Genomic DNA, 22594 nt, shown 5'->3' with positions numbered 1-22594 from the left:
TTTATGATATCGCGCGCTATATTATATACGAAAATATTGTCGACAATTATATTGTTTCGGTCCCATCGTTTTCCCGTAGTGACGTAGTTAATCGAGATCTCTTCATTATCATTAATTGTAGGTACCTGATTCTCTTCATTATTAACTATGTCAACTAGGGGTGGGCATTTCGGGAAACGGTTCGGGTTCGGGACGGAATAGATCGGTTCGGTTCTTTCGGTTTTACAAAAATAGATACCAATCCGGTTTTTTATTGTATTCGGTTCGGTTCGGTTTCGGTATCGGTTCGGTTCGGTTTCGGGTTTTATTAAAAAAAATGTTAGATTTCCTTTAAAAATATTCGGTTTTTCGGGATTTTTAAAGTTCGGTTCGGTTCGGTTCGGTTCCGGGAAAATTCGGTTCTCTAAAAATGGTACAGTTCGGGAAATAACAACGGTTTCGGGTCGGGAAAAATACCGTTTTAACGGTTCGGTTCGGTCCGGTTCCGAAGAACCGAACCGAAACGTCCAGCCCTAATGTCAACGGTCTCTTCTGGAGAAATATCCTTGTTATTATCATAATTGTTTGCTCCTTTTCTTTTTCGAGGATTTTTATCTTTGGAACCAATTGGTCTATCACGCTTCATGCGTGCCTTAGACTCACTAGCAATCGTAGGTTGCTCTTCATATACATCAATTCTAATAGGAGCATTTACAGCTGGAATATGAGATTTTGTTACTCTTTTGTGGTCAATAAATGCATCTGGCAGTTGATTTTCAATACTTTGCAAACGAATTATCCTTTGAACTTCTAGTTCACAATCTTTTGTTCGAGGATCTAAACCTTTTAGTGATAATTCATTCCATGATATCTCATTTTCCAGTTGTTTATTATTCCCTCTTAATGTTGGGAATAATGATTCGTCAAAATGGCAATCTGCAAATCTTGCAGTAAATAAATCTCCAGTCGTTGGTTCAATATATTTGATTATAGATGGAGATTCATATCCAACATAAATTCACATCCTTCGTTGGGGTCCCATTTTTGTGTGTTGTGGTGGACTAATTGGAATATATACCGCACATCCAAATATTCGTAAATGGGAAATATTTGGTTCCTGACCATGAACCAATTGTAATGGGGAAATATCATTGTAACTTGTAGGTCTGATGCGTATAAGTTGTGATGCATGTAGAACAGCATGTCCCCAGGCCCCTATAGGGAGATTAGATTTTATAAGCATAGGTCTCGCAATCCATTGGATTCGTTTTATAAATGATTCAGCTAGACCATTTTGAGTGTGAACATAAGCTACAGGATGTTCCACTTTTATTCCAACCGACATACAATAAGTTATAAATGATTGGGACGTAAACTCACCAGCATTATCGAGTCGAATTGTTTTTATTGGATAGTCAGGAAAATGTGCTCGTAATCGTATTATTTGTGCAAGTAACCTTGTAAAAGCTAAATTACGAGATGATAACAAACACACATGTGACCATCGAGTTGATGCATCGATCATAACCATAAAATATCGAAATGGTCCACATGGTGGATGAATTGGACCACATATATCACCATAAATTCGTTCCAAAAATGTTAACGATTCATTTCTTATCTGTGCTGATAACGTGTTGTAAAAATAATAATAACTAAGAATGCTAAAAGGAGATATGAGAAGGGAGAGTATTTCTTTAATTGTTCTTTCTTCTTGGTGTGTTTACAAATGTGATTACAAATACCTATTTATAGGCTTTAGAAAAAGAAACAACACCATTTGAATTAATAAGAAAAAGAGTTACATAAGTAAATTAAATATAGACATTCATAACACTTTTACGTTTATTTCTTAATAATTCCAAATTATTACAGAGACAATTTCACTAAAAAAACCGTCATGTGTTGAACTCTCTAACATCTGTAAAACCCATAAATATATTATAAATAAAAAATCAATTTTCACAAGGAACAAAGGGCAAGAAGGATGGTATGTTTTGGTTGATCCAAGTAAAAGAATAATACAATAAGCAAAAGCCATTATGAATAATGATCACAACAAACTAAGGAAGAACAGTTTCAGTTTCTGGGTTTTTTTTTTCTCTCTGCAACACAAAACCTCAAAAACCATTCAACCAAACACTCGAGGAAGATCATCGAAATCATCCTCGCGAGATATCGCCATTTTCAGGCCGATATTTTTGTATATCATCGACGATCGGATTTTGTGGCCGAGGGCGCAAAAAGACGAGGTTTTCACGCGCCGTTCTTGGTTTGCCAAGGCTTTAGAACACCGACCACGATGATGGCGACGATGATAAGGAGGATGACAATGGCGACGCACATCCATTTTCTCGAGCTCTTCTGAAGGCTCTTCGCTCTCTGAAGAGCCGTGTTCCCAGACTGTACATGATCCACTGCACTCGAAACCTATAACGAGGGGGAAAACCCCCCGAGAAAACGAGCATAAACCACATGCCCGGGATAGATGTATCCTCGTTTTCTAAAATCCGTGCCCGACCCATGAATTCAAAGAAAAGATCACATATAGGTGCATTCTGTTATACTATACTACAGTTTACATTTCTAAAAATTGTGAATGATTTCATAGGGTGACTAAATAGACTGCACTTGCTTTGAAGCCTTGTGTATGAACTATGAACTTTCAATTCAATATAATGTTTTGAGAAGCTGAAATGGTGTATATATATATATATATAAGAACTAATTGTGATTACCTGAGATTCTATGTTGTCCAGCATTTCTCCTTGAGCATCAACCAAAACTGCCATATCCAGGAATATCTGCAATACCGGGAAAAGAACGCGAAAAGAATGATAAAAGACACCTAAGCTAATTATCAGACCATACATGTAATAAGATGAGGCAAGAACTGTGAACAAAGACAGGAGTCAGGACATGTAAGATCACAAAGCCAGCAGAATGGGAATTTTTCAAGCAAAAAAAAGAAATCACCGAGAAGGCTACAAGTCATTGAAAACTATTCATCATCAAACATACGAAAGTGTGCACAGGAATTAAAATCAACGGAATGAGCCTGTAATACCTGTTGTAAGTCGAGAAGTTTCTTTTCCAAGTCTCTAACGGCGTCATGGCGTTCTTGAATTTCGGCCAAGGTGTCCATTATCTGTGAGGAACATGCTCAAATAAATCTCTCGCTTGCTCTATCGAACACATAAATAAAGCACAAAAGGCGAAAAGTTCATACCTGTCCTCGTCCCTGCTCTTGAATCGCTGTCTGGAAGATTTGTTCGCTGTCTCCAGTTTCAATCAATTTGTCAATTGTCTGTTGATTATGGAAGAAGGGCATGAGACTACAGAGATAAAATGGTCCAAATATCAAGTTCATAAACAAAACAAAACAGGAAAAAAGAAAGAAAGAAAAGCTTTACCTCTTCCTCGGTTCGTTGGCCAGTCACTAACGATCAAGAAAAAACACAAAACATAAGTCTCAAATCTTGGGAAAACGTAGGATGAAGTAGAGGGCAAAGTTAGCATATACAAATCAAATCATAAATGGTAGCCCGGTGCACAAAGCGTCCCCGTCGAGCGGGGGTCCGGGGAAAGGTCCCACCTCAAGGGTGTATTGTAGGCAAGCCTTATCTTGCAGAAATAGTCTGCTTCCAGGATTCGAGCCCGTGACGTCTAGGTCACAACGGCAACACCTTAACCGTGAGTCGAGGCTCCCTTTCATACAAATCAAATCATCTGAGGAAAAAAAAATTACCGGTAAATACACGTCTTTCCACCACCTCTCGATACTCTTGTTGTATGTTCTCTCGAAGAGTCTGAGGAAAAAAAATATATGATTTTAACTTGAGAAAGAAACGACGATTCTTGTACCGAAACAGTTTTTTTAGTTCCTTACCCACCTGAAATTCAGCCATTTTGTCTTTCAACTTCTTCTTCAAGGAACTGGAACAAAGGATATAAAGTTCACAGAGGTCAAGCCAAAGAGACTATATGCGGATATAGACAAAAGAATCGTAATGAATTGTTCAAAGAGATCACATCTTGAACGCAGAAATGAAGATGTGTTCATACTTATCCTTTGTGCCACCATATTACTTGTTACAGAGATTTCAATATATATACACACACACTCTCTAGATGCAGTAGGATGGCCAAATTCTAAGCATGATATGTGAGAGTTTCAGGCAATCATTCCTTCTTACCACATGCCTTAAACAACTCTAAAAGTGAAGTGAACAAGATGAAAGGAGTAAAACAAAATTCCTGTCGGAAGATAAGAGAATCGGCACTTAGCCTACACTAGGTTCGAACCAAGGAGTTCAAAAAAGGATCAAAGGGACATGTTTTGAAACAACACTCACAGAGTCGTTGCTGTTCTTGAGAGGTCTACACCGGATCCTTTTCCACATCCAGGCTTCTGTCTATTTGCCAAATTCTAGACCATTTAAAATTTTAAACGAATATAAATCTAAAAGGAACAATAAGATACTAAAAAAAATCGTAAAACATGTAGATGCGGAGCCAGTTATCCTACATCTCTATCCAGCTCCTCAAGTTTCCCCTTTATGAAACGGGCAATACTTTCAACTTCGTCCACGTTTTTTCCATTTTCTTCTTTATAGCTGCCCATTACATAAGGATCAATTCTCAGAGAGCCAAATCATTTATATAGTTGAGCTTAAGTTCAACGAAAAATTCAAAATTGAGCATCGTTTCAGTCGAAACTCCATAATAATTTCCACTGTGGTGACGAAAAAATCGCATAAAGTAAATAAATAGTCCACCTTTCATGGCAGGAGCTTTGGTGACCGCCTTTGATTCCTCATGGGCAGCCTGCATGTAAGGTTTCCATACAGTAGTCTCATGAGTTCAATTGACAAGTGACATCGGTCAGCCCTCACATTTACGACACGATTTCGGTCAAGAATATGTAAAATTCAGTCATCACTTCACTACCGACTGAAAAACTGTAGAATGCAAGACAGAGTTCTGATTGAAACTGAAGCACCAAAATTTCTCTTCTAACCCGTTTAACTTCAATACTTCTCCTGCTATTTTCATACAAATATTATCCACCATATTACCAGACGACATAACATACACACATCCATATTAGCACGACGACTAGTATATCAAAACATCCAGCCAGATACTACATACACTATACAGGCACAAGACATGTATTGAAGAGAGTTGCAGAAAGCTAATAAGCTGAGTTAAAAAAGGATAAGGGTTATAATACCTGAAGCTTCTTTAGAAGCTTATCTAGCTTCTCATAGTGTTTGTCAATTTCTTGAACCTAAAAAGACGAAAAAGGAAACGATGAGATGTTGCGAATAGTACGGAAGCATAAGCATTCCATAAAGGCCCATAACTGAAAACCAGCGGGTACCTTTTTGAAGAAATCTTCTAGTCCTTGATCTCCATGATTCGACTGACCTTGTCCCCCTAACTCAATATCTCCACCTCTAGAAGATTGACCCCGAGGGAGCTCAAACGAATCCTGAGAAAATCCATTAAATTTGATTAAAGAATGATCAAAGACTAACCTTAGCAGCATATATTTCCAGCTCCCTCTGCCTTCTCAAACCCGACCCGACACATTATTTGGAATATGCTCCATATTCATAGAACAAAATTTCAAAAGGAAAGGAATGGCCCGTGCACATTCATTCTGTATGCCATATTAACTTGCCCATGTCCACAAAGTATTGATGGATTTTGGCAGTATATTTTCTCAACTGTAAGACCGATATCACTACAACAGTAAGAGTCGTAAGACCCGTCTCACCCGGTCTATGCTTACAGCCAAAAGACAAAGGAAAATCCGACCAGACAATACTATGAATTCTCACAGACCATAACCGAAAACACTATTCTAGCCTAGCGACCCAGCTAATGTGCGTTCATCAGATTTTTCTTCCATGAGTTGATTGTTGACGGATGAAAAACAAGAAAGAGATACAAGAAAACATTCAAATCCAAGAATCAGGATGAAGCCTAACATTCTGCACTATAACTGGAAACTTTACATGAAAATGACAATCAGATGCTGAAACGAATACAGATTATCGAAGACTATAGTCGTTAAATTGTAATGGTGGAAATCATTGTTTTACTTGTCAACAGTCTACGCAAATGGCTCTAGCCTTGGCCCATGATCTCCTTGCTTAAGATAAGCAAATAGAACCACTCCACTTCAGCTAGATTTAAACTTCAGGAAACCAATACTTAGAATCGCAGATAAAAGTGGTCTACAACGATATAACTTCAGCGCGAAGCTATCTATTGGATTAAAAATCTTCAAGATCTGAACCATTCACATTGGAGGGTCGAGGCAAGTGAATTTCTCAATAACTATCCCTTTGATCTCTTTTTTCTCAGGAACCAAAACTGAAATTCCGGAACTAGGGTTAACTCAAATCCATATCTTTCAACCCAGATCGAACAAATGCCGAAGTATCACAGCAAGAATCAGACAAAAAAGAATTCATCTCAGTAGCCACGATTAACAGTTGCCAATCGCCTACATTTCTCTCGAGGATCGATCAAAATTGAACTCCGAACGAACAACTTCAAATAAATGCTAAAAATAAAGAATTTAAGACAACCCAAATGTCGGAAAGACAGAGAAACAATCGCAGAAGTCTCACCTTCAGAAGATCGTTCATGGTCGAAGCAAAGCAACGATAAACTCCAAAAGTCGGAAGGAAAACAATGCAACAAAAGAAAATTGGAACACTGGGAGATCAAAAGTTTTTGTTTGATTTTTGCTCCTTTAATTTCCCTGTCCTAACTACCAAAAAAAAAATCAAATTGGAATTTAAAAAAAAAAAGGAAGAAGAAACGAGGAAGAATTAGGGTTTTAATTCGAAAATATATAGTTCTTGGTGTTGGAAAAAGCAAACAAAAAAAAGCAGATAAGCGAGACAAAACTGAGAGAAAAGTAGACAGGCCGTCGAGATCAAATGGGATCCTTCGTGTAGAATTAACGGCTGGGATATTTTAGATGTATTGAAGTCAGTGCACATGCGTCGCAGAGGATGATGGTTTTTGGGGTCTCTTTTTTAAAACGGAACGGGGAAAAAAATTCAGCAACGGAACTGTAAGTGAATTGAACTTCTTTCTTTCTTTTTTGGGCCTTTGGGCGGTGGTAACTAGAATGACGAAACTACCCTTACAGAGTTGTCATAGCTGGACAGGGGGATTATCTCTTTTACCCTCAATGTGCTAAATGGACTTCTACATCTACCCTCCTCCTATCCAAAAAAAAAATTTACTTCCAAAATACCCTCTCAAATGTACATTGACCAAAATAACCTTATAATATTATTTTATATTTATTTTTTAAAATAAAAATCAGTATTCTCTCTCCTCAAAACTAGGATTTCTCTCTCCTCCATTCTTCTCTTTCGATTGAAGCTTTCTCTCTCTACATTATTTTCTCTCTCCTCTGAAATTGGGATTTTTTCCTCAAATTTTGACAAAATCATAGCAAAATCTGTATGAAATCAAACAGAAACTTAGAAATATATAAGCGGCAGTCGAAAATCCCCGTCTTTTTATGAATATTGATGGTTTTAACGTTTTTTTGTATATATTTTTTTAATTATTTACTAAGCTTTGTCATAGATCCATATCAAATCTGTGTTTAAGTGTTTTTAGAATATAATTGAGTCATAGATCACACAGTTATCTATCACAATAGTCAAAGTGGACATATAGAGCACAAAGGTAACAATGTGCATATCGTTCATGGATTACAACAATAATACGGATCACAATAGATAGGTCATAAAGGTTACATACGGGCACATAGTCATATGGGTCACGAGCCATTAGGATAATGATTGACATAGATCATTAGGGTGATAAGGTCATATGGTCACACGGTCCCATGGTCACGTGGTCACACGGTCTCATGGTCACATAGTCACATAGTCACATGGTCTTTAAAGCCTAACATCGTATATTGACAAAGTGTTACGTGAATGGTAGGAGAACGTCTACAACAGGAGGAGAGAGAAACCGCAAAATGATAACGGTTGTGAATGTGGTATTTTTGCAATAAAGTATATTGATGCAATTTATCTTGGTAAACAACAAACGTTATGTCCCTTGATATGTGCGATAATGTCTCCATGATTCATGAGTAGTTGGCAGCCACAATATTTGTTCATGGCAAGGTGACGAAAAAAACGTGAATTTTTTTTTTACCAAGTGACTTATTTTTTGTGTTTGGACATTAACTATGACCCCCTTTTATTTGTTTCGTAAAATCCTAAATTATGAACTTTAATTTTTTGTTTTTGATTATTTTGTATCTGAATTTATATATGAACTTGTCGGCGAGAACGCCTAATTTGTATCTGAACTTATTTATGAACACATTATTATATCAATACAGTACATCATTAATTATTCAAAGGAAACATTAACATCGACAATGTCGGAGAGAACGCCTAATTTGGAATGAAGAGACAAAATTTATTTAATAATGGTGTACTTTATTTTGTGTAATAATGTGTTAAAAAAATTTGTATAATAATGTCCAAAAATATTTGTATAATAATGTTATATTGTGTTTGTACAATAATGTATAAAATTTTTTGTATAATAATGTATTAAAATAATTCTGAGTAAATATAGTTACCCAATAATTACTATTTATTTTGGCATATATGTGACTCTTATTACACACTAAATAAATTGACTCATATGAGTCATCATTGTGACCCATTGTGACCAGCCTGTGATCATGTGACCGAAGTGCAATTTTGCACTGTGTGACCATTGTGACCGACTGTGACCTGTGACCGAAATGTATTGATAAATCTAGGTCAAAATTCAGTTTTTAAACTTTGGGATGGTTTATCAGAGTCTATATATCAAATATATAGCGTGTATGAAAAATTTTCAAAATATTTTAAGGGGTTTGTAAATGAAATATACCAAATTTATCAAAGTTACTCATAAAACATTATGAAACATATAGGAATACATTTGGAATAACAACTTTGAAACATAAAAATAGTAAAAACTATATTTTAATGTTCGAAACAATATAAAATAGGTTTATGAGAGACGTGTAACATTGTAGAGTGATTAAATTAATAAAAATCGCATGGATCGAAGGTTGTGACCGGTTGTGACCGACTGTGACCCATTGTGACCGAAATTTACTGTGGGGTCCACACGAAGAACTAGTCAGAATTTCAACAGATTTTTATGTTTCTGGGGTCCACAATTATTATTTCTATTTTTATTTTTAATGTGGGGTCCAGTTTGAATATTCAACCCTATATAATTCTTCAAATCTATATTTTTTTCTCCCAATTTTTAACTTCAAATTTTATCTACAATATTTTTCACCCAATATTTTCTGTAAAATATTAAAAAATTCAGATTTTTTATTAACAAAATTCAACATATTTTGTTGTACTCCATTTTCACATAAAATCATCGAAAAATGCAGTTTTTTTTAGGTGTTTTTTTCCTCCACTTTGAATTCAGCCGTATATATGTTCCCTTCAACGTTTTAAGTCCAAAATTTTCTCAACAACAATTTCTACCCAGATTTTTCTCTAAAATATAAATAAATTTATATTTTTAATAAATAAAAACCGAAAATAAAAGTTCATGCTATCAAACAAACAAAAAAAAATCATAATTAGGATTCAAAACAAAATAAACAAAGCACTTGGTAAAATAAAAGTTAACACTCTGAACTTTACCACGGATAAATATTGTAGCCATCACCTGCTCACGGATCAGGATGACGTTGTCGTCGCATATCAAGGGGCACAACGTATGTTCTTTACCTCTATAAATCGTTTCAACATAGTTGATTGCAAAAACATTATATTCACAATCGTTATCATTTTGCGGTAGTCCCTCCATATACTAAATGTCGAGTACATCACCATCAGATAAAGATTTTGATCCACCCAAGAGACACGCCGTCGGAACGAGATGACATAACATATGTCAGCAATATTATCCAGATATCACTGTGTGACATTGTGACCATGTGACCGTGTGACCGTGTGACCGTGTGACCGTGTGACCGTGTGACCATGTGACTATGTGACTGTGTGATCATGTGACCGTGTGACCATGTGACCGTATAAACTTACAATATTTGTAATCCATATTCCGTGTGACAAAAGCTCTTTCTCGAAACTTGGACTCCGTAATGTATCCAGTCCTGACTTTCTCAAATGCTTTATGACTCTGACCGTGTGACCTTATCCTTCGAATCCTCATGTGATCGAAATTCATCAATTTCACTCAATTTTGACCACAAACACAACATTTTATTTCAAAATCTCGAAATTTTCAAAAATATCCAAAACTTTAATACTTTTATCGATCAATCTCGAAGCCACCTTCAATTCAATTGAAAGAAATCTAAAATCAAACAAATCTGAAAAAAAATCAAAATTTAATTACCATACAATTCTCATTCTCGTTCGAAGATTACGAGGAAGATGAACTTGAATCATGTTCTTTGCTCTCGTCGTTACTTCTTCTTTCAATCTCTGATGTAACCTAAGATTTTGATGGGTAAACGAAATTTATGAGAGAAATCGAGATTTAAGGCACAAATCGACGAGAGAGGGAGGAGAGTTCGACGATTTTGAGAGAGAGAACGAAAGAAAAATTGAAAAAAAAAATGAAAATAAGAGAGGGAACGGATGAAGATGATAAAAGTGAAATAAAATAAAGATGATTTTGAAGTTACGTTCTTTGTTATCGTCATTTTTTCTTCTTTGAATCTCAAATCTAGTTTAAGATTTAAAGAGAAAACGAAATTTTTTAAAGAAAACTGAAGGAAAATTGAGATTTAACAATAAAAATCTGTGATTTTTTTAGAGAGAGAATAAAAATGGTGAAAGGTAGGAGAGAGAGAAGAACCACGAGAGAAGATAATGAAGTTGTTACTTTTATTTTTTTATTTTGAATTTTTTAAATTAAAAAAAAAAAAGGGTTTTTGGTCTTTTCATAAATATTTGAGGGTGTTTGTATCTTTGACATGTGAAAGAGTGTTTTTTGTTTAATTTTTTGTTTTAAGGTTATCATCAGAAGTACAAATAGCAGCAAGAGGGTATATCAGCTATTTCCCCAGCTGGACAGGGGAGGCATGTCTAGCGGAAATAAACATGAACATGACATGATATAGATATATTATATATGTGTATATTTTTTTTTTGGTTTAAGTATATATATGTGTATATTGCAGAGCTAATTTAATATTTTCTTTTTTTATAGGGTCGAAATGACAGCAAATAAAGTGACTTTTATATTACATTTTTTTATAGAGAAAAACTTGGTGGATTAGTATTTTAATGAATTACAAATATATTTATAGATAGTTATAACTCTAAATATATATATATACACACACATTACTATTTCTATATTATGATCATTGGAAATGAATTCATAGACTTTAATAAAATGCTTATAAACACATCCATTAATTCAGCATATGAAAATTTGTTTGTATATTTCAACTAATTTACTCAAAATAATTTGTTGGGCCGCGTGGTGGCCGATGCAAAGGCATGCCAAAGTGTCACAGAAGTGGATCGAGTTGTCAAATATTATTATTTTGAGAGATTCTTTCTGAAAAACAAAACAATTCATTGGCAGGCTTAAGCAATATTTCTATAGAACAAAACATTTTATAAAAAGGAATATTTTTGCATTAAATTTCGGGTATTGGATTATGTACAGATCGTGTTTGCTGTAACTTAGAAACAAGATAAGGTTTATGTCTTGTAATAATCTACCATGAATCTCTCAGGCTGTTCTTCCGGCTGTCATCCACGGGTTCTGTGGTTAACCCGTATCCGAACGGGAAGAGTGGATCATAATGCGAGTCCCCTACGTTCATGGGGAGCTGGTCCACGGTCTTGAACCAAGTTCTTGGCGATTTCCCCGTAAAACCGTAATCCCCGAACAGAACGTCGGCAATTCCCTGCCCTTCTGATCCGGGCAGCCAAGCAGCGACGACGGCATCCACCATCGAAATGTACGGCTGAAGAACGACGGGGCGGCCAGAGATGATAACCACTACGCATTTCATGACCCCGCACACGTTTGTGATCGTGCTCGGTCCAGGATCTGCTATGGTCAGGTCGTTACTGTCCCCTTCCGATTCTGCGTAAGGGCGTTCGCCTACTACGACGACTGCATGAGAAAACTCGCCGGATTTCACAAATTCTGCAATGGGGTTTTCTGAATAGATGACTTGCGTTTCTGAATCAACTGTGTTCTTGATTGCCTTCAGGATGGTGGTACCTTTTCAGCAGAAATGCAGAAAGGTAAGAGCTTTGATTCCTGGTTATAAGAGGACAAGAAGGAGAAACCTCGTACAGTTCATAGCTTTTATGTCTCCTTATTTACCTTCGGTGAAATTGTTCCCGCTATGTCCTTGCCATGTTATTGTCCATCCGCCACATTGATACCCCAAATTATCAGCATGGCTCCCGGCTACAAGTATTTTTCTCGCCCTTTTTGGAAGAGGAAGCAATGGTTCATCACCAGTTTCGCCGTTCTTCAGTAGCACGAGCGATTTCCTCACCGCTTCTCTCGCTAACTCTCTGTGTTCCTGTCGCCGTAAAATTTTCAGGTATTAAGCTAAAGATTGAAGTGGAGAATGCTAATACCATCTTTCGTATGTATCGACGATAATAAGAAAAGCAAGGCTTGATATTCGACTAACCAGGCTACCGAGCTTATGGACAAAGCTGGTGTCGGCTAAGGGCTCTTCGAACAGACCCGCGATGAACTTCACACGCAGGATTCTGGTCACGGCATCGTCGATACGGGCCATGGGAATGTATTTGTTTTTTACCAAAAAGGTTAGCTTTCCCATGAATTCTGTATAGTTGTAAGGGATCATGACCTGTGAGATTACCAGAATCAAAAGTTATGAAGCCCTACTCTTCTGGATAGAAGCAAAAGGCCGGCTTATTAACGCATGAACTCACCATGTCGATGCCCGCATTAACCGCAGCCTGGATCGAGTACGTGTAATTAGCGTGAGGCGGGTAGGTAATCCTATCGATTCCTTCCCAGTCCGATATGACAAAACCCTGAAAAAAGATTTCGGAGATCGTCTTCAGTATTCGTTATTCTTGGTACTGAGTAAAGTTTTCTTGTATATTGATCTCTTCTGTCTCCTATCAACTTGGCTGATGGGCCCTTTACGTACCTGGAAACGAAGCTTCTTCTTGAGGAAAGAAGTGATGAGATCGTAGTTAGCGTGCATCTTAAGACCGTTCCAGCTCGAGTAGGAAGCCATAACGGTGGAAACTCCTTTCGACAAAGAGCGGTAGTAACCGGGCATGTGGATTTCGAGCAGACCCTTCTTGTCTATGATCGTGTTGTTCTCGTTGATTCCCCGGACCGTTCCTCCGTCCCCTACGTAGTGTTTGGCGCAAGCCACCACCTTCGTCTTACACACAAGTAACACGCCAATGCCAAAATGTTTTTGATTGAGATTTATGTAGAGTTAACATAATCTTAGATTTTTTTTTATTACTTGTCTGCAACGAAAGGAGTTCCCCGAGGAAGGGTTGCCGGAAGTTCTCCTTGTAATCCGGGTATGATCTCCGTCATATCTTCCACGATTCTCGGATCTTCGCTGTAACTCTCGTAACATCGGCCCCATCTCGGATCTCTGCAAACCTTTTTTTCTCGAGGAAAAAAAATAACTGAGCAATTTAATGTTTATTCAAATGAAGTATTAATAGTAGTTTCAAGAAAAGACTTGTGTTCGATTCAATGTTCGCTGAACTTTAGACCTAACGCTGCTTCCTTAAGACATTATTATCATCCGCCTTTTTTGTGACCTAAGCGACTTTCTGACTTGTCACCTAAGCAATCTTTTGGAATAATCATTCACAAGAGGCGAGGCCGAAAGGGCGAGATTCAAGAAGAGAGAGAAAGTTTGAGAATTGACACGAAATCCATACTCGAGCCCGTGGCTCGGGTTCTCGCCTATACGGAGGATCCGACCTTGCATTCGCATCTGAAATTTCGGATACTCACGGGGATGAATATCCACGAATCAGTAGGGTATGGAGTGTTTTTTTTTTGTTACCGCAACGCAAGGAGCGAAAGTGTAGGGGATGCCGGTGGCCCTGAGCTCGAGGGCGGTGGCGGCACCGATGCGTCGGACGAGCGGAGGATCTCTGGTGGCGCCGAGGCCGACGTTGTGAGGGAATATGGTGGCTCTATAGACAGTGTTGTGTCCATGGACCGCGTCTATTCCGTACAACATCGGAATTCCAAGCCTCGTGGACAGGCTCCCTCTTTGGAATTCGTTCACCATCTCTATCCATTCTTCTGCCGTCGCGTTCGTTCCCGGTACACTTCCCCCTCCACTCAACACACTCCCTGCGTAAATGCATATATATATATATATATACGTTGCATGTTTAACACATACATAACGTATTGGAGTATATGATTGATATGCGGATATATTTTCCAAAATAATATAAAGAATATATATTTGTATAGAATTTATGTATATACACGTGTGTACATGCAAACATACCAATAAAATACGTCTTCATGATATCTGGTGAAGCAGTTCTGCGATCGATTTGAACCATTTGTCCTATCTTCTCTTCTATTGTCATTCTTCCCAGTAAATCTGTTATTCTATTTTCTGTATTCTCTCTTGGGTCTTTATATCTTATATATTTTGATTTTCCAAAAACTGGAATGATCAAAAATAATATTAATAATACTTTAAAGTTTCCCATTTTCCGAAAAAAGCCGAATTTCACCTGGAAAAAAATAAAAATATGTTTTATCAGTTGATTTTTTGGGTTATATGAAAATAAAGAGGAAACGGGTCCATCTGAGATGGAAAATAAAAAGATAGTGAATGGTGGAGAAAAGTATTGTGAATACTGAATAGTTTAGCCAATTAAAGCAAAATAAATCAATTATTATTATTATTATTATTGGACCCACCGACAGAAACGGGCCGGGGAAGCAAGAAAAAGCATAGTAATTTATGTTTAATAATAAATAATAAATGATTATGAAACAATTAATATTAATTATAGCATAATCATTGAATAATGTCAATTGAAGTAATTAACATAATTGAGAACCCACGTTGGACCAAAACAAAGAAACGTATATATTGTTCCTGTAGAATGTATCTTTCGTTTAAAAACATGCATTTTCTCCTATTTACAAACAAAAAATATATATTATATCAATATCAATAATTGTATCTTCGTAAAAACTGGTTTGTAGATTTACAAATCGATATGAATCAAATAGTATTTAATTATACCGCATATAGAATTTGGTTAAATACAATTTTTAAAATCAAATTAATCAGAAGAAAATGAAATCGAGTACGAAAATAAGAAAAAAAAATCTTTTTAAAAAATAATTGAATCCCAAACTAAACCTGAAATCCAAAAGATCCAAATATCTATGTAGCGTCGTTGTAATCAAATTAATTATCCCTTTTGTAAGCTTGGTGCTTTGCATTGAATGGGAGAGAAAGAAGAAATAATTAATAGACATATTCTTTCCCAAAAAATATTCTTAGACCCATCTTTGATCGCGAGAGTCACGATCTAATCTATTGGAATCTTCTGAATCAGTTCCGTAACAATTACTGTGCATGTCCTAACTCTTGCCTAGCATATGATTGTCTGAAAATTTTCTCGGCATTAACCCTAGAAAGAAAAGGAAAAACAACCAATAGGAATCCAGATGTATAAATAAACCAACATGATTGTTCAGTTCTTATTTTGAATATACAGAGATACAGAGAGAGAGAGAGAGATTAGTGTGATTACCGAGAAGATGACTGCTCCTCTTCTGCGTCGTTCTTCTAATGTCTCAGTAGACTTCAATAAGAGAGAGAGAGAGAGAGAGAGAGAGAGAGAAGAGGTTGCACGTATGAAATGGGTAAGAAGCAGAGAGTTGGTTAGTGGGTTGCATAATATAAGGCAACGGGGAGGTCGATATTATTATTATCATCATCATCATCATTATTATTATTATTATTATTATTATTATTACATACAGTCGTATCCGTGGGGCCGTAACTTTTCCCATCAAGTTTCCTTTGTGAAAAAGGAACTGAAGTGACAAAAAAAAAATTTGAATATTTTTAACCTTATATTTATATTTAATCATTCGTGAAATTGGTTTTGGTGGCCAATTACATGTTCTTGGTTTTCGCCCCTCAACCTTCCCCTCTGCTTGGTTTATTTTTTCAACAAAAATAATTCTATTTATGCCGATATCTTTAATATGAGTGATTTTGATTCGGTTTATCGTTCCTTATGAATATTTGAATGAAAAATATTATACAGAAAATAAATAAATAACAACAGAAATAGATATAAAACTCTACCGGTCCATGGAAAAAAAATTGAACCGCTAACATTTATATATATATATATATATATATATATATGTACATATATATTAGGTATATTTTTTTATACAGCTATAAAAGGTCCATGGAAAAAAAATTGAACCGCTAACATTTATATATATATATATGTACAGATATATATTAGATATAGTTTTTTATACAGCTATAAAAAGTTCTTTCTTTTATGGATTATATCGTTATATGAGGTACTTGATTTTGGTGAATGCAGTTTTTTTCATATAAAAAAGTTATTTCTTTTGAGAAGAGGTCGATATTATTATATAGTTTTTTCATTGATATATTTGTAATCCTTTTACCTTTTTATAATTAATATAATTTCCACAAATTTTTATATTCGTGGTTATTTAATTCACAAAATAGTTTGTCTTTTTTTTTTATTTTTTTGTTAATTGCTCACCCCAAAGAGTGTCGGGGTGGGTAACTTTTCATCCCCACTCCTGCCAGATAGCAAAGCGTGGTTGTGAAATGATTTGATTCCCGAAATTAATGCATCCACCCGATAGAAAACATTAAACAAATTAAATCAGAAACTCTTTAATCACACATTAATGATGACAAAGTTTACTACCAATTATTTGCGTGCATGATATTGCCGACAAGGCTATCAAAACATATTCATTAACCAATCATGTCATATCTTGTATTTATCTTGACAAAATTAGATGATGTCGCATTATTACGCAAAATATAATATTACAAAAAAATTGTTACTATATATATTAGATGATGTGGCATTGTTAAGTATATATATATATATATATAGTATTAGAATTTACAAAAACTTTCACAGTGTATTATGAAAGGTATCATTCTCGAAAAGTATAATTTACAAAAATGCAACAACTATATCGCACTAATTTATATGATATATCAATGGAAAGAATTACTTTTCGTACTGCTATATTAAAATATTTTGGAAATACTCTTTAAAAAAAAAAAAAAAAGCTAACGTACAACTCTTTTTAAAACTATTACAATAGAATAGGATGATAAGTTAGGGATGGATAACTGTCGAGTACATTCGTTTTTGTGTTTACGAGCTTTAACAAAATATTATCTCGTTTTCGTTTTCGTGAAGTCCGAATATATGTGGCCCGGATCTCCGTCGATGAACTCAATTATCCTAGGGTACCCTAAAATTTTAAGAAAATCATTGACTTTTGTTGATTTTAGGGATATTTTAATAATTTAATTTGAAAATATATTTAAATATTTTTGTAATACATTAAAATCAAGGGTATAAACATCATTTTATTTATATTCGGGTATCCTAGGATGGTCGTTATCATTCAAACAAAATTCGAACCCGAACCAGTAGTCTGTATTTTTTTGCCTCATTGCACCCGTTTTCGAAGTATACGTATTCCGAGTACCCATGAACTCGGTATCCGAAAACCTGTAGATTTCAAGTAGTCGCACCCACCCTCATTATAAGTAACCATTTTCTAGTCGTTATCCTGTAGTTTTAGCTATTTTCTAAACCATACTTGCAAAAACTATTTTAATGAGTTGTAGTATTATAGTTTATAATAATTGTATTCAAAGAATAGTTACCAATTAGAGTGAAAAAAAAAAGATGGACAAAATTGTATATTATACCTAAGGAATGATAATTTTGTAATTTTGGTATTTAATATTATATGTTTGGTACATTTGTAAATATTATTCAAAGTACTCATAACTGAAATTTTTTTATAACCTTAAGCTTCATTGGATACGTAATTAATTGTGTACTCTCTTCTCCATTAAGAAATCGAATCCACGATCTTAAAAGTGATTTTGTCACCCATTCGACCAATGAATCATCATCTAGTGGATTAATCACAACTTAATTTGTTCAGTGAACTATTAATTAAGATCTTATAGATCGTCTTTTATAATTTTATTATATAGACGTTGACGTAACTTTGAAACGACGAAAAGTCTAAATCTTCAAAATAATGTTCAAGAAGCATCTAGTAGTGCTGCAGATTATCGCAATTTCATTTTTGTGCTCAATTATATGAATATTTGGCCCGTGAGCAATTTTTCATTATATTTTATCTCATCAGTTTTCAATGATGATGTGGTGTCACGTGTTGTTTCTATCGGCTAAAAGGATAGAGATATCGAGACATATATGTACAAAATTGGACCATGCAACAAAATACCTTATCCGTTAATATGATTTGAGCCGACCCTGCAACAAAATATGTGAATTTGAATTGAAATCGTATGTAGTTCCGTTTGCTTGACGTTTTTCAAGTTCGAATGGATCGACCACATCTTATAATAGAATAACGAATAACACATATGGTTCACATACAATATAATCAGTATAGGTTTATATATTTTCGCTTGTATTATTCTATTTTCTGTTTGGAAATTGTGGTAATTAAAAACCTGTCGTATGTAGAAAAAGAAATCCATAACTTGAATGCAAATAATAAATCCATTTATTTGGACCCTATTTAATTGACACTATAGCTCCGGGACGAAAAAAATATTTGACATTTCAAGAGTTATAGATTTGAAATGTTACAATATATATTACAAATTTAATGTAACAGAACAACAGGTTTTGAAAATGAGCAAGAAGTTTGCATTAAAAAAAAAGTAGATAATTCAAAGCCTTGAAAATTTCCGATTTGTTAGGTTACTGTATTCTGACGTGGCATAACATATTATCTGAACTTTTTTTTTTTTGCAATAAACTTGTCAAAATTGTTAACGAATTTGAAACATAGTTTTGTTTTCAAGTCAGAAAACGTAATTGTCTTTAACTTTTCTACTTCACCCTTTTTTCTGGTAGAACTCTATTCCTCTCTAATAATAATAATAATAATAATAATAATAATAATAATAATAATAATAATAATAATAATAATAATAAAATGTCAAAAAATGAGTAAACTTGTGATTTCTAAATTCTAATGGATTTAAGTATTTCGAATCTGATAGATTAACTGCTTAATTACCTAAACCCCAACCGTCTAAATTCGACCAAATCGAGTTTGGTTCTAATATATTTTTGTTGACTTTGAAAAATGTCCCTCTGCGTGCGGATTTGGCCAAAAAATTCCAATCGTGTGTCCACATAATTGAATACGAAGAATTTAATAGTTACAAGCAATTTATTCCTCTAAAATTATTTTAAATTGATTAGACAATATATTGTTTATTCTATTTTATTACATTTTTTTTTAATATATGGTTCGTCACGAGAAAAGGTCAAGGGTGGATATTGTAGTTCCGTTTGGTTCAAAGGAACAACCCTAAAGAAAACAAATTAAACTTAACTTACCGAACTATTTGATATTCATATAACGAGTATTGACCAAATTAAACCGAATAACATAAATTGTTCCAAGACCCGAGTCCGATAAAATACGAAGCCTAAATCCAAAACAAGAAATGTCAACACCTATTGAGGATGTGACTGGTGGTAAGGCAATCGTCCGTAATCACAGTAATTGCGACTTCTGGTGATTACGGGTGATTGAAAAAATGATTGTTGGAATCGTAATCGTCCGCAATCGCAACAAGACATCAATATTCTAATCGTAGGTAAAAGATTACGTTACGATAGCATTATGTAACGTTTTGATTAAATGACCTAAATACCCCTAATATTAATATATATATATATATATACACATACATATCATATTATATATATAAAAAACTTACGTATGTGTATATACATAACATATATAAATACATATATATATAATACATATATATATACATACACACATACATACATATATACTAACAAACATATATATATACACAAACAATCATATATACATATATACATACATCTATAAACACATACACATACATACATATACATATACACAAACAATCATATATACATATATACATACATCTATAAACACATACACATACATACATATACATATACACATACATACATATATACACATACATACATATATAAACATATACATACATACATATATACACACATACATACATATATATACACACACATATACATATATATACACATGCATACATATATACACATATATACATATATACATATATACACACATACATATATATACACAAACAATCATATATACATACATACATCTATATACACGTGAACATACATACATATATACACATGCATACATATATACACATATACATATATAAACATATACATGCATACATATACATATATACATATATATACACATATATATACACACATGCATACATATACACACATACATATATATACACATATATATATACATACATATATTTATATACTTAATACATATATACATACGTATATTAAAAAAATATATTAATAATTTTGTTTGGTATATATTATGTTTGATATTGTTTGGTTTTACCAACAAATATTTTTAAAATATTTTTAATACTAAAATTATCATTGAAAATAAATTAAATGGATAATAAAATTATATTTTCAATTTTATAATTAATTATTTATAAATTTAATAATTATTTGATATTAAATAATAGTAAAAAAAACTAATTAAAAATATTTTAAAAATGGTTAGTATTGTATATAATAAAATAATTTTTTTTTTATAATTTAAACCAAATCGTAATCGTAATCACTGTCAACTAATCGTTCTAAATCGCAATCACTCGCAATCGCTACCAACAACAGTTTTTTTACCAATCAATACCAATCGCCTGAGCGTGTGCGATTATCGAGTAAGGAATGAGAGTATTGTGATTTTAAAGTGCATAATTCATTATGCCGAATTTAATGAATTTTACCCTTATATAACCATAATTTCAATGTTTAAATCAATTAAACCTATGGAGTTTTTTTTTTAAAAAAAGCCCAAATTAAATTTTTTATTGGCTTGGGTCCATATGCACGTGGGCTTCAGCCGAAAAATTGGGAGTACAGCCCATACTGTTCCATGGAATTTCGTAACGAACAACCAACCAATAACAAAATTCAAAAAAAAAAAAAAAAAAATTCAATCATGATTTTCTAATTTTATTTCATTTTTTTTCGTATGAATACTAAGTGTGAATATAAACAGATATTATCTGTTTAGATCTATAAAAAACCATATAAAAATCTAAATTGGATGATCAAGTGGTAAGAAATGGGATAATGGTATTTTTCAATCCATCTTCGAGTCTTAATTTGGAGATGGACATTATGTTTGAGTCTCAATTTGGAGATGCACATTTATCTAGATTTTTCCGTTCTTTTGGGAGATTTAGTTGGATTAAAAGATCGATAAATTTCCGCATTATAAGAAAATAATACAACTTCAACAAGTCATATATTGATATCGGTGTATCCATCTCCAAGATGAGGCAAATCAAATACAGGCGTTTGCTTAGTGCTTACATATTCATCTCTCTCTCCCTCTCTCTCTCTCTCTCTCTCTCTCATTCATTCATTTTAATGAAGCTTTACAACATAGTACCATGGAGCTGGTTATGAGAAGATTGTTATAAACACATATAGACTGTAAGATTAGAACAGCATATTCCATTACATCAAATAAGGGTTGTTTCTGATCATAGAATTATCATTCGATAACAGCTTTTACTTGAAAAAAATATCGAATCATAACCTAAAAAACAAATCAATGTATTCACATATAACCGACGGTACCAAAATTAAGTTAATTAATCAACTTAAAACAACAGTTTAAAAAATAAATACGTACGAATCAGTAAAGTCTTGATATTATGTCGATAATATTTTCTTTTCTTTTAAAAGAAATATTCACTTGCAGCTAGAGTCATGTGACCAACATATTCTTGGTAAGGAAGAGATATAACAAGTATGTTAATAATGTTCGTATGTGCAGAAAACGCAATCTTTTTGACGGGTAGCTACTATGATTCACACATATTTACATACACACATGCATATATATATATATATATATATATGTGTGTGTGTGTGTATATATATATAGTGTGACATATCATACGAAGCGACCCATGAATAGTGTTCAATATAGTTTAACCGTTGAATAAATGAAAAGGAAACAATATAGAGACAGATGCAATTGGGATTCAGACATGAGCTTTCTGCATAGTTACAGACAAATGCACCAATTAGTATGTATCTCTGCATGTAAGTGCACATATATATATATATATATATATATATATATATATATAGCGTAAGATACTGAGGGC

General features: G+C 33.9%; 2 protein-coding genes and 1 long non-coding RNA gene across 3 annotated transcripts in view; all 3 read right to left on the bottom strand.

Moving 5' to 3' along the window:
• Positions 1 to 1899: 1899 nt before the first annotated feature.
• On the bottom strand, positions 1900 to 6879 carry LOC104821492 (syntaxin-132-like). Its single transcript, XM_010552403.2, is given in 14 exon segments — positions 1900 to 2409; positions 2718 to 2783; positions 3047 to 3127; positions 3209 to 3286; positions 3393 to 3418; positions 3728 to 3788; positions 3873 to 3915; positions 4335 to 4408; positions 4508 to 4572; positions 4575 to 4595; positions 4758 to 4806; positions 5216 to 5272; positions 5366 to 5476; positions 6627 to 6879. Coding segments are annotated over 14 exon segments (924 nt in total). The 5' UTR covers positions 6645 to 6879; the 3' UTR covers positions 1900 to 2235.
• A 4761-nt stretch (positions 6880 to 11640) lies between these two features.
• On the bottom strand, positions 11641 to 15941 carry LOC104821482 (beta-glucosidase BoGH3B-like). The gene is made up of 9 exons (XM_010552389.2): positions 15819 to 15941; positions 14546 to 14780; positions 14087 to 14382; positions 13526 to 13671; positions 13196 to 13439; positions 12972 to 13076; positions 12704 to 12886; positions 12385 to 12589; positions 11641 to 12279 (listed from the first exon to the last, which is right to left on the bottom strand). Exons 2-9 carry the CDS (start codon positions 14754 to 14756, stop codon positions 11765 to 11767), a joined length of 1905 nt encoding a protein of 634 aa, XP_010550691.1. The 5' UTR covers positions 14757 to 14780; positions 15819 to 15941; the 3' UTR covers positions 11641 to 11764.
• Positions 15942 to 21703: 5762 nt separating this feature from the next.
• The window catches only part of LOC104821477, a 2368-nt gene continuing 1477 nt past the window's right edge, over positions 21704 to 22594 (bottom strand). The window contains exon 2 of the long non-coding RNA XR_773083.2: positions 21704 to 22483. This is a non-coding gene — a long non-coding RNA (uncharacterized LOC104821477). The remainder of the gene's footprint in view (positions 22484 to 22594) is intronic.

Source organism: Tarenaya hassleriana, unplaced genomic scaffold (genome assembly GCF_000463585.1).
Source record: "Tarenaya hassleriana unplaced genomic scaffold, ASM46358v1 Cleome1, whole genome shotgun sequence".
NCBI classification, from domain to species: Eukaryota; Viridiplantae; Streptophyta; class Magnoliopsida; order Brassicales; family Cleomaceae; genus Tarenaya; species Tarenaya hassleriana.
This window is presented reverse-complemented; position numbering and strand designations above follow the sequence as displayed.

Coding starts and splice junctions, on each gene's coding strand:
- LOC104821482 (XM_010552389.2), bottom strand. CDS start 14,756: ATGGGAAACTTTAAAGTATTATTAATATTATTTTTGATCATTCCAGTT. Junction 13,672..14,086: donor CTTTCGCTCCTTGCGTTGCG/GTAACAAAAAAA, acceptor CGAGAAAAAAAG/GTTTGCAGAGATCCGAGATG. Junction 12,590..12,703: donor TCCATAAGCTCGGTAGCCTG/GTTAGTCGAATA, acceptor TTACGGCGACAG/GAACACAGAGAGTTAGCGAG.